The sequence below is a fragment of the Mytilus trossulus genome, chromosome 1 (genome assembly GCF_036588685.1).
Source record: "Mytilus trossulus isolate FHL-02 chromosome 1, PNRI_Mtr1.1.1.hap1, whole genome shotgun sequence".
NCBI classification, from domain to species: domain Eukaryota; kingdom Metazoa; phylum Mollusca; class Bivalvia; order Mytilida; family Mytilidae; genus Mytilus; species Mytilus trossulus.
Window position 1 is genome coordinate 42,176 of NC_086373.1, and position 13,514 is coordinate 55,689.

The 13,514-nt window shown below is 36.9% G+C and overlaps 1 protein-coding gene across 1 annotated transcript in view; it reads right to left on the reverse strand.

Moving 5' to 3' along the window:
* LOC134698647 (protein FAM135A-like) overlaps positions 1-13,514 on the reverse strand; it is a 55,002-nt gene that overhangs the window by 32,174 nt on the left and 9,314 nt on the right. Inside the window, exons 3-6 of the mRNA XM_063560507.1 lie at positions 11,964-12,043; positions 10,415-10,554; positions 8,917-8,987; positions 8,338-8,514 (exon numbers count right to left, since the gene is read on the reverse strand). Of these exons, the coding sequence (XP_063416577.1) occupies positions 8,338-8,514; positions 8,917-8,987; positions 10,415-10,554; positions 11,964-12,043 (468 nt within the window). The remainder of the gene's footprint in view (positions 1-8,337; positions 8,515-8,916; positions 8,988-10,414; positions 10,555-11,963; positions 12,044-13,514) is intronic.

The window sequence follows — 13,514 nt, forward strand, 5'->3', positions numbered from 1 at the left end:
TTGTAGTCAGCAGGAAGACATGTTGTTTAAACAGACACTCCATACCAAAACACTTTGCTCTTACTTCTCAATACTTGGTGTTTAGCAGCTAAGCAGACAGTACCAATTATCCAGACTTTACATAAGACCTGGCCAGGGCTTGAATTGAAGACTGCCAGAAGTGAGTTCAGCATGCAACCACTAGACAATAGATGTGGTTTCATTGCTTCTAAGGTTGTTTACTGCTTAAATTAGATTGATGTAGACCTACATGTATTACAAATGTTTTAGATATCAATGTACCATTACTATGCAGAACTCTAACTTACGTAATTGCAGGTTGGTGAAGACCTATAAGTGTGCCGTGTACAGTTGTATCTAAGGCACATACTCTAACTTACGTAATAGCAGGTTGGTGAAGACCTATAAGTGTGCCGTGTACAGTTGTATCTAAGGCACATACTCTAACTTACGTAATAGCAGGTTGGTGTAGACCTATAAGTGTGCCATGAACAGTTGTATCTAAGGCACATACTCTAACTTACGTAATAGCAGGTTGGTGTAGACCTATAAGTGTGCCGTGTACAGTTGTATCTAAGGCACATACTCTAACTTACGTAATAGCAGGTTGGTGTAGACCTATAAGTGTGCCGTGTACAGTTGTATCTAAGGCACATACTCTAACTTACGTAATAGCAGGTTGGTGTAGACCTATAAGTGTGCCATGAACAGTTGTATCTAAGGCACATACTCTAACTTACGTAATAGCAGGTTGGTGTAGACCTATAAGTGTGCCGTGTACAGTTGTATCTAAGGCACATACTCTAACTTACGTAATTGCAGGTTCGTGTAGCCCTATAAGTGTGCCATGTACAGTTGTATCTAAGGCACATACTCTAACTTACGTAATTGCAGGTTGGTGAAGCCCTATAAGTGTGCCGTGTACAGTTGTATCTAAGGCACATACTCTAACTTACGTAATAGCAGGTTGGTGTAGACCTATAAGTGTGCCATGTACAGTTGTATCTAAGGCACATACTCTAACTTACGTAATTGCCGGTTGGTGTAGACCTATAAGTGTGCCGTGTACAGTTGTATCTAAGGCACATACTCTAACTTACGTAATTGCCGGTTGGTGTAGACCTATAAGTGTGCCGTGTACAGTTGTATCTAAGGCACATACTCTAACTTACGTAATTGCAGGTTGGTGAAGACCTATAAGTGTGCCATGTACAGTTGTATCTAAGGCACATACTCTAACTTACGTAATTGCAGGTTGGTGAAGACCTATAAGTGTGCCATGTACAGTTGTATCTAAGGCACATACTCTAACTTAGGTAATAGCAGGTTGGTGGAGACCTATAAGTGTGCCATGTACAGTTGTATCTAAGGCACATACTCTAACTTACGTAATAGCAGGTTGGTGTAGACCTATAAGTGTGCCGTGTACAGTTGTATCTAAGGCACATACTCTAACTTACGTAATTGCAGGTTGGTGTAGACCTATAAGTGTGCCATGTACAGTTGTATCTAAGGCACATACTCTAACTTACGTAATAGCAGGTTGGTGAAGACCTATAAGTGTGCTGTGTACAGTTGTATCTAAGGCACATACTCTAACTTACGTAATAGCAGGTTGGTGTAATCCTATAAGTGTGCAGTGTACAGTTGTATCTAAGGCACATACTCTAACTTACGTAATAGCAGGTTGGTGTAGACCTATAAGTGTGCCATGTACAGTTGTATCTAAGGCACATAACTTACGTAATAGCAGGTTGGTGTAGACCTATAAGTGTGCCGTGTACAGTTGTATCTAAGGCACATACTCTAACTTACGTAATAGCAGGTTGGTGTAGACCTATAAGTGTGCCGTGTACAGTTGTATCTAAGGCACATACTCTAACTTACGTAATAGCAGGTTGGTGTAGACCTATAAGTGTGCCGTGTACAGTTGTATCTAAGGCACATACTCTAACTTACGTAATAGCAGGTTGGTGTAGACCTATAAGTGTGCCGTGTACAGTTGTATCTAAGGCACATACTCTAACTTACGTAATAGCAGGTTGGTGTAGACCTATAAGTGTGCCGTGTACAGTTGTATCTAAGGCACATACTCTAACTTACGTAATAGCAGGTTGGTGTAGACCTATAAGTGTGCCGTGTACAGTTGTATCTAAGGCACATACTCTAACTTACGTAATAGCAGGTTGGTGTAGACCTATAAGTGTGCCGTGTACAGTTGTATCTAAGGCACATAACTTACGTAATAGCAGGTTGGTGTAATCCTATAAGTGTGCCGTGTACAGTTGTATCTAAGGCACATACTCTAACTTACGTAATAGCAGGTTGGTGTAGACCTATAAGTGTGCCGTGTACAGTTGTATCTAAGGCACATACTCTAACTTACGTAATAGCAGGTTGGTGTAGACCTATAAGTGTGCCGTGTACAGTTGTATCTAAGGCACATACTCTAACTTACGTAATAGCAGGTTGGTGAAGACCTATAAGTGTGCCATGTACAGTTGTATCTAAGGCACATACTCTAACTTACGTAATTGCAGGTTGGTGAAGACCTATAAGTGTGCAGTGTACAGTTGTATCTAAGGCACATACTCTAACTTACGTAATAGCAGGTTGGTGAAGACCTATAAGTGTGCCATGTACAGTTGTATCTAAGGCACATACTCTAACTTACGTAATAGCAGGTTGGTGGAGACCTATAAGTGTGCCATGTACAGTTGTATCTAAGGCACATACTCTAACTTACGTAATAGCTGGTTGGTGGAGACCTATAAGTGTGCCATGTACAGTTGTATCTAAGGCACATACTCTAACTTACGTAATAGCTGGTTGGTGGAGACCTATAAGTGTGCCATGTACAGTTGTATCTAAGGCACATACTCTAACTTACGTAATAGCTGGTTGGTGGAGACCTATAAGTGTGCCATGTACAGTTGTATCTAAGGCACATACTCTAACTTACGTAATAGCAGGTTGGTGGAGACCTATAAGTGTGCCATGTACAGTTGTATCTAAGGCACATACTCTAACTTACGTAATAGCAGAGTGGTGGAGACCTATAAGTGTGCCATGTACAGTTGTATCTAAGGCACATACTCTAACTTACGTAATAGCTGGTTGGTGTAGACCTATAAGTGTGCCGTGTACAGTTGTATCTAAGGCACATACTCTAACTTACGTAATTGCCGGTTGGTGTAGACCTATAAGTGTGCCGTGTACAGTTGTATCTAAGGCACATACTCTAACTTACGTAATTGCAGGTTGGTGAAGACCTATAAGTGTGCCGTGTACAGTTGTATCTAAGGCACATACTCTAACTTACGTAATAGCTGGTTGGTGTAGACCTATAAGTGTGCCGTGTACAGTTGTATCTAAGGCACATACTCTAACTTACGTAATAGCTGGTTGGTGTAGACCTATAAGTGTGCCGTGTACAGTTGTATCTAAGGCACATACTCTAACTTACGTAATAGCAGGTTGGTGTAGACCTATTAGTGTGCCATGTACAGTTGTATCTAAGGCACATACTCTAACTTACGTAATAGCAGGTTGGTGTAGACCTATAAGTGTGCAGTGTACAGTTGTATCTAAGGCACATACTCTAACTTACGTAATAGCAGGTTGGTGTAGACCTATAAGTGTGCCGTGTACAGTTGTATCTAAGGCACATACTCTAACTTACGTAATAGCAGGTTGGTGTAGACCTATAAGTGTGCCGTGTACAGTTGTATCTAAGGCACATACTCTAACTTACGTAATAGCAGGTTGGTGTAGACCTATAAGTGTGCTGTGTACAGTTGTATCTAAGGCACATACTCTAACTTACGTAATAGCAGGTTGGTGAAGACCTATAAGTGTGCCGTGTACAGTTGTATCTAAGGCACATACTCTAACTTACGTAATAGCAGGTTGGTGTAATCCTATAAGTGTGCAGTGTACAGTTGTATCTAAGGCACATACTCTAACTTACGTAATTGCAGGTTGGTGTAGACCTATAAGTGTGCAGTGTACAGTTGTATCTAAGGCACATACTCTAACTTACGTAATAGCAGGTTGGTGAAGACCTATAAGTGTGCCGTGTACAGTTGTATCTAAGGCACATACTCTAACTTACGTAATAGCAGGTTGGTGTAGACCTATAAGTGTGCCGTGTACAGTTGTATCTAAGGCACATACTCTAACTTACGTAATAGCAGGTTGGTGAAGACCTATAAGTGTGCCATGTACAGTTGTATCTAAGGCACATACTCTAACTTACGTAATTGCAGGTTGGTGAAGACCTATAAGTGTGCCGTGTACAGTTGTATCTAAGGCACATACTCTAACTTACGTAATAGCTGGTTGGTGTAGACCTATAAGTGTGCCGTGTACAGTTGTATCTAAGGCACATACTCTAACTTACGTAATAGCTGGTTGGTGTAGACCTATAAGTGTGCCGTGTACAGTTGTATCTAAGGCACATACTCTAACTTACGTAATAGCAGGTTGGTGTAGACCTATTAGTGTGCCATGTACAGTTGTATCTAAGGCACATACTCTAACTTACGTAATAGCAGGTTGGTGTAGACCTATAAGTGTGCAGTGTACAGTTGTATCTAAGGCACATACTCTAACTTACGTAATAGCAGGTTGGTGTAGACCTATAAGTGTGCCGTGTACAGTTGTATCTAAGGCACATACTCTAACTTACGTAATAGCAGGTTGGTGTAGACCTATAAGTGTGCCGTGTACAGTTGTATCTAAGGCACATACTCTAACTTACGTAATAGCAGGTTGGTGTAGACCTATAAGTGTGCTGTGTACAGTTGTATCTAAGGCACATACTCTAACTTACGTAATAGCAGGTTGGTGAAGACCTATAAGTGTGCCGTGTACAGTTGTATCTAAGGCACATACTCTAACTTACGTAATAGCAGGTTGGTGTAATCCTATAAGTGTGCAGTGTACAGTTGTATCTAAGGCACATACTCTAACTTACGTAATTGCAGGTTGGTGTAGACCTATAAGTGTGCAGTGTACAGTTGTATCTAAGGCACATACTCTAACTTACGTAATAGCAGGTTGGTGAAGACCTATAAGTGTGCCGTGTACAGTTGTATCTAAGGCACATACTCTAACTTACGTAATAGCAGGTTGGTGTAGACCTATAAGTGTGCCGTGTACAGTTGTATCTAAGGCACATACTCTAACTTACGTAATAGCAGGTTGGTGAAGACCTATAAGTGTGCCATGTACAGTTGTATCTAAGGCACATACTCTAACTTACGTAATTGCAGGTTGGTGTAGACCTATAAGTGTGCCGTGTACAGTTGTATCTAAGGCACATACTCTAACTTACGTAATAGCAGGTTGGTGAAGACCTATAAGTGTGCCATGTACAGTTGTATCTAAGGCACATACTCTAACTTACGTAATAGCTGGTTGGTGGAGACCTATAAGTGTGCCGTGTACAGTTGTATCTAAGGCACATACTCTTACTTACGTAATTGCAGGTTGGTGAAGACCTATAAGTGTGCCATGTACAGTTGTATCTAAGGCACATACTCTAACTTACGTAATTGCAGGTTGGTGTAGACCTATAAGTGTGCCGTGTACAGTTGTATCTAAGGCACATACTCTAACTTAAGTAATTGCAGGTTGGTGTAGACCTATAAGTGTGCCATGTACAGTTGTATCTAAGGCACATACTCTAACTTACGTAATAGCAGGTTGGTGTAGACCTATAAGTGTGCCGTGTACAGTTGTATCTAAGGCACATACTCTAACTTACGTAATTGCAGGTTGGTGTAGACCTATAAGTGTGCCGTGTACAGTTGTATCTAAGGCACATACTCTAACTTACGTAATTGCAGGTTGGTGGAGACCTATAAGTGTGCCATGTACAGTTGTATCTAAGGCACATACTCTAACTTACGTAATAGCAGGTTGGTGTAGACCTATAAGTGTGCCGTGTACAGTTGTATCTAAGGCACATAACTTACGTAATAGCAGGTTGGTGAAGACCTATAAGTGTGCCGTGTACAGTTGTATCTAAGGCACATACTCTAACTTACGTAATAGCAGGTTGGTGTAGACCTATAAGTGTGCCGTGTACAGTTGTATCTAAGGCACATACTCTAACTTACGTAATAGCAGGTTGGTGTAGACCTATAAGTGTGCCGTGTACAGTTGTATCTAAGGCACATAACTTACGTAATAGCAGGTTGGTGAAGACCTATAAGTGTGCCATGTACAGTTGTATCTAAGGCACATACTCTAACTTACGTAATAGCAGGTTGGTGTAGACCTATAAGTGTGCCATGTACAGTTGTATCTAAGGCACATACTCTAACTTACGTAATAGCAGGTTGGTGTAGACCTATAAGTGTGCCGTGTACAGTTGTATCTAAGGCACATACTCTAACTTACGTAATAGCAGGTTGGTGTAGACCTATAAGTGTGCCATGTACAGTTGTATCTAAGGCACATACTCTAACTTACGTAATAGCAGGTTGGTGTAATCCTATAAGTGTGCCATGTACAGTTGTATCTAAGGCACATACTCTAACTTACGTAATAGCAGGTTGGTGTAGACCTATAAGTGTGCCGTGTACAGTTGTATCTAAGGCACATAACTTACGTAATAGCAGGTTGGTGTAATCCTATAAGTGTGCCATGTACAGTTGTATCTAAGGCACATAACTTACGTAATAGCAGGTTGGTGAAGACCTATAAGTGTGCCGTGTACAGTTGTATCTAAGGCACATAACTTACGTAATTGCAGGTTGGTGAAGACCTATAAGTGTGCCATGTACAGTTGTATCTAAGGCACATACTCTAACTTACGTAATTGCAGGTTGGTGTAGACCTATAAGTGTGCCGTGTACAGTTGTATCTAAGGCACATACTCTAACTGACGTAATAGCAGGTTGGTGAAGACCTATAAGTGTGCCATGTACAGTTGTATCTAAGGCACATACTCTAACTTACGTAATAGCAGGTTGGTGGAGACCTATAAGTGTGCCGTGTACAGTTGTATCTAAGGCACATACTCTAACTTACGTAATTGCAGGTTGGTGTAGACCTATAAGTGTGCCATGTACAGTTGTATCTAAGGCACATACTCTAACTTACGTAATAGCAGGTTGGTGGAGACCTATAAGTGTGCCGTGTACAGTTGTATCTAAGGCACATACTCTAACTTACGTAATTGCCGGTTGGTGTAGACCTATAAGTGTGCCATGTACAGTTGTATCTAAGGCACATACTCTAACTTACGTAATTGCAGGTTGGTGGAGACCTATAAGTGTGCCATGTACAGTTGTATCTAAGGCACATACTCTAACTTACGTAATAGCAGGTTGGTGAAGACCTATAAGTGTGCCATGTACAGTTGTATCTAAGGCACATACTCTAACTTACGTAATAGCAGGTTGGTGTAGACCTATAAGTGTGCAGTGTACAGTTGTATCTAAGGCACATACTCTAACTTACGTAATAGCAGGTTGGTGTAATCCTATAAGTGTGCAGTGTACAGTTGTATCTAAGGCACATACTCTAACTTACGTAATTGCAGGTTGGTGTAGACCTATAAGTGTGCCATGTACAGTTGTATCTAAGGCACATACTCTAACTTACGTAATAGCAGGTTGGTGGAGACCTATAAGTGTGCCGTGTACAGTTGTATCTAAGGCACATACTCTAACTTACGTAATTGCCGGTTGGTGTAGACCTATAAGTGTGCCATGTACAGTTGTATCTAAGGCACATACTCTAACTTACGTAATTGCAGGTTGGTGAAGACCTATAAGTGTGCCATGTACAGTTGTATCTAAGGCACATACTCTAACTTACGTAATAGCAGGTTGGTGAAGACCTATAAGTGTGCCGTGTACAGTTGTATCTAAGGCACATACTCTAACTTACGTAATAGCAGGTTGGTGAAGACCTATAAGTGTGCCGTGTACAGTTGTATCTAAGGCACATACTCTAACTTACGTAATTGCCGGTTGGTGTAGACCTATAAGTGTGCCATGTACAGTTGTATCTAAGGCACATACTCTAACTTACGTAATTGCAGGTTGGTGAAGACCTATAAGTGTGCCATGTACAGTTGTATCTAAGGCACATACTCTAACTTACGTAATTGCAGGTTGGTGAAGACCTATAAGTGTGCCATGTACAGTTGTATCTAAGGCACATACTCTAACTTACGTAATTGCAGGTTGGTGAAGACCTATAAGTGTGCCATGTACAGTTGTATCTAAGGCACATACTCTAACTTACGTAATAGCAGGTTGGTGAAGACCTATAAGTGTGCCGTGTACAGTTGTATCTAAGGCACATACTCTAACTTACGTAATAGCAGGTTGGTGAAGACCTATAAGTGTGCCATGTACAGTTGTATCTAAGGCACATAAATGAAAATAATCAAAGAGAACAGGAACATGATGATGTATGCCTTTAGTTGGACTAAAGTGGAGAGATAAAGTCCTGGAGGTCACAGACTCCATTTTGTCCTGTAAGGAACCAGGCCTGCAATAAACAAATACATATTATGTTAATTTCATTAAATCTACATTAAACTTTTAAATCAGTGTTGATATATGTATAAATAAAAACATAACAAGGATATGTTTCAATGTAAATAAAACTTGTAAGATCCAAGATAATTTTTTTTTCCTGCAGGAATGATTATGCTTCTTATAGCATATTACTTATAGAAGTACAAAGAACAGTGATTAACAACTGGTTGATTTAGTAACAGTTCACTAACTTCCATGAGTCAATCAAATCATGGTATTTTGTAATTTTATCAAATTGTTTTCATTTCAAAATAAAATATCAATTGATTACTAAATTAAGCAAACAAACAAACTTAAGTTTTATGTACAAAGCACATATCCAATTTAGTTGTAATATTGAAATTATAATTACCCTGCATCTTCTTCTGAAAACCATAATTCTAAAACCAGCTGTAGTTCTAATTTCTCTAGACATTCCTCAATCTGTAATAAAAAAAAAACACATATAAAGATGAATTTATTTTGTTTAATTATTTATTAAGACGGTTTTCTATCCTAAAAATTATTTTGTATAATTTCAGCACTTTTTAAAACAACTTTTAACTTGCCAACTGTAGAATTTAATACAAATTATTATAACTTATTCTTCCTTCCACTATACTGTCTGTCAAATTTGTTTAACTTGTTTATGTAAATGTAGAATGTTCTATTATTTGGAATAATATAAAATGTGTAGAAATAAACCACTCACATAAAGTGTGAAGAAAGAAACAATGTAACGTTGTTGATACACGTATTCAAAACCAGTGCAAATAACTTACATGTATGTATTGAAGTCCTAGAAATAACCACAAATGTAAATATCCATTTACAGTTATAATCATTATAAAATAAACTCATAAAAATCATGAACTGTTAAAAGTTTTCAGAATATTTAAAAAATCAAAGAGCTTAAGAGCTCTGAGGGAAAACACAGCCATTACTTCTTCAATTTTTTGGGGTATATTTTGATAATCTTCACACAGAAGGCAACTGTGTAAAAAAGTCAATCTGTTTATTTGAGTGTTTTCTTCTCATCAATGCAGTATGAAATTTTGATGTGTTTTCCCCATCTATAAAAACAAAATGAGTGATGTGAGAGACTTGGAAGTCTGGCCAACCAAATAGGGAATTGACGGCAAGCCGTCTTTTCTAAAAGACTATTTTTAATATGGTTTTATTAATATTATTTTCAAATTGATTTCAAATGTGCATTTAAAGAAAATGTAATAACAAGAATATGTCCATAGTACACAGATGCCCCACTACCACTACCAAATTCTATGTCCAGTGGACTGTGAAATTGGTATTAAAACTCTAATTTGGCATTGAAAGATAATATCATAGGAAACATTTATACTAAGTTTCAAGTTGATTGGACTTAATCTTTAACTGAAGTGGGACAAATGGACAAAAGGATGAATGGACTAAGGAATGGACGCACAGACCATAAAAACATAATGCCCTCTATTATACAGGTGGGGCATAAAAAATAACTGAAGAATGTGTACATGGGACACTGATGCCTGTGCATGTCAATATACAGCAAATTCTGCAATTCTTCACATAACAATGTGATATTACTAAAGAACTGTGAAACGTCTGCCCCTTTGATCTGTGTTTGGTGGTAATAATCATTGTGTGTAAGTTTCATAGTATTTGGTTAAGGCAAACTATAACTATAATGTGGAAAAAGCAAATTTAGCCATTTGTTCATTTAGGAAGGAACGTTAAATGAAAAACATGAAAGTGAAGCCATCCAAATTCAAACTGGATTTAAAATGATACTTTTTAGGAGTGCCTGCTAATTACAGGTTTGAATGTAAAATAAAACAAGAATTTCCACCGCAGAAATATTCAAATTTACCAACCTTAGAACTGTCTATAATGGTGTGAAGTCTAAAAGATATCAAATCATTTATTGTGACATCTTCATTACGATACAAGATCTGAAAAGTTTTACTGATTGCTGATCCACCATTGACACAAGAAGGCAGCACTAATGTTTCACCTATAAAAAATAATTATATTTCTTCAAGTATAAATCACATTCATATCATCTGGTCATGATCAGCAAGCTATACCGATAGCAAAGAAAAAGTAGTTTTCATTCTGTGAAAGATTAACCAAATTCTGTCTAGCTGTCAAGAGTAGTAGTTGATCTAGGACATTAAAATGAACAGCTGATGCAGAAAGTGGGTCAGAAAGATGACCAGAACATTTCATTCCATGCTGCAGTAACAGGTTACATTTCATATAATCATGCATATCACTGATAACTTATATAGTATATATAGGTATTAAACATTCACTTTCTTATGACCTTTTTTAATAAATAGGTGAAAGTGATGGCTTTTTGTAAAAGTTACTTTTTATACTAATTGGACTGTTTGTCTAACAGAAAAAATCTTCTCAACTATTTTTGTAAATCTGCAATAAAAACTGATGCTGTATATTTTGTTTAATAAAGGCTGAAGAATAACCAGACAGATAATTAGCAGGTCAAAAGTTAGTTGTCAAGAATGGCAATAATACAGACTATAATTACCCTAATCGTCTAAAATGAGAAAACACCTATATCATATATATAGTTAGAGATATTATGTTTTGCGAGTGAAATCAATCTATACTTTATATCTTAATTACACATATTATGACTGCATCATTATTGAATAGACTTGCTGTACAAACTGTGCAGGATCAATAAAGGTTAATAACTTTGTCAAAGTAATTTTCTATAGTGATTATGATCACTAGCCAGTCAAATATGAGGTGGTGAGTTTTAAATTCGCTCGCAGCAAATGTGTTCCACTTATATCTTCATTGACAAAGATTTCCAGTTTTCCTGACAAAGGACAGTGGTTCTTACCTGGTAATTTGGGCTTCCACCAACAATTAAATGTGATATAGCCACAAGTGCTGTTAAGCCTTAGAAATCAACCAATCAATCAAAGTTAATTAAATTATTTCAATTCCTGAGATGAAAATTAAGGAATTTCCTTTTCACTGGAAAGTGATATTTTAAGAAGCTTTAAAGCCTCATAATGCAAGATGTGGTAAATATTATGTTGCTATACAAGTTGGTCAGTTGTTAATAGTTTGTTGATGTGGTTCATAAGTGTCTCTAAATTTTTATATAGATTATAAATTAGACGGTTTGTTTTCCCTTTTGAATAGTTATTTTTGGGCCCTTCATAAATTGCAGTTCTATGTGAGCTATGGCTCTGTGTTGAAGGCTGTACTTTGACCTCTAATTGTATTCTGTTCACTTAGATGGAGACTTGTCTCATTGGCACTCATATCACATCTTCTTATTTCTAAAGATATAGTATAAACAACAGTAAGACAACTCAGCTGTTTAATCAGTAAAATACTGCATTAAATATATTTACTCAGCATCCTATACGGCTATATACAAACCTGTAGCTTTAGGCAGAGTAACTTCTATCTTAGCTGGAACTCTTGCTGAGGTTTTTAAAGTTGTTCTTATTTGGTAATATCTAAACATAAAGTCAATAAATAAATAGATAGAAGCACTTTAACTCAGCAATATGATAATAGAGCCAATAAGAATGAACATGTTTCAGAGTTACCTAAAAAAAATCTTTACAATATTCATAAGTCAAAGGCAGTTCTTCAGCCGAAAATCTGTCATACAGAAGGTTTTGCATATGAGTCTTTGCCTCATCAACAAACCCTTGCAATCATAATTGGTCTTACAGAATCATGACAAAGGCAGATCTGTATTCCTTATATACCTGCTATATACATATTTTCATTCTTGCTTACTGTCTTTACAAAACCTTCACAAAGTTTTGTTTTTTTATTGTTTAAAAGATAAGATGACACAGCTTTTCTTTGTTATTGGCTTATTGACCAAATCATAAAACAAAGCAAAACCTGACAGATTTGAACCAGATTGTGACAAGGTTCAGCAATCTTTTCTGTCTATTTTTAACAAATAATGACAAAAGTTTGGCAAAACCTAAGACCTTTCTGATTCTCAATGATGTTCAATTCATAAACTTTTCAGCCTAATGAAACTTTTGAAGACCACACCTGCACCTGTTTTTCAAAATTGTAAACCTTTTTTATTCAATAAGTAATCATGTTGATGTAAATACTTCTTTTGAATTTTATTATGAATTTCAACTCATCATGATCAATGCATATGATATGATGATAAAGTTTTGAAATTTTGCATGCAGTAATGAAGTTTAATGCCATGTAAAAATATGCCATGTGCTTCCAGTCAGTTGATCTGTTTTAAAAGATTTTGATACCTTTGACATATTTGAACAAATACATGTATCTATGGAATGTGATTGAAATATAAACTCAATATATATAAAGTAATCATTTGGCACCATCTTACTGTGTTTATATATATCACACCTCGTAATTATTTGGCACCATGTTATTGTTTATATATACCACAACTTGTTCACTGCATGTGCCCTTATCTGTTATAACATTTTAGATTTCACTGAACATAACTTAACAAACCAAAATCTAGTTTTAGAAGGTCAGGAATTAACCAGAATAATTTTTTTTCATGATTAGCAATACAACAAAAGTTGAGCATGGGGGGTAAAAAAGAGGCAATGTCTGAATTTCTCAAGATACAGGAAACATGTTTTTCTTTTATTTAGGCCTAACATGTAAACATCATTTCATTCACGTAATCTATTAAGATGAAACTTTTAATGTAATTTTTAATTCATAATAGCTTTGTACCCAGTATAAAATTGTACCAACATACATGATGTATCACAATATTTTTCATTATAAATTGCCAATAACTGTTATCTCAACACATGTTGAAATTCCAGATAATCAGAACTTATCTACAATCCCTTTCTCTTTATAACAATTTCTTCATACATGAAGCTTGTTATAACAGGTTCAAATTTACTTAAGACATCTTAGAGGTCACTGATGAATGTTTTAATAGCATAATGCATTACTAAT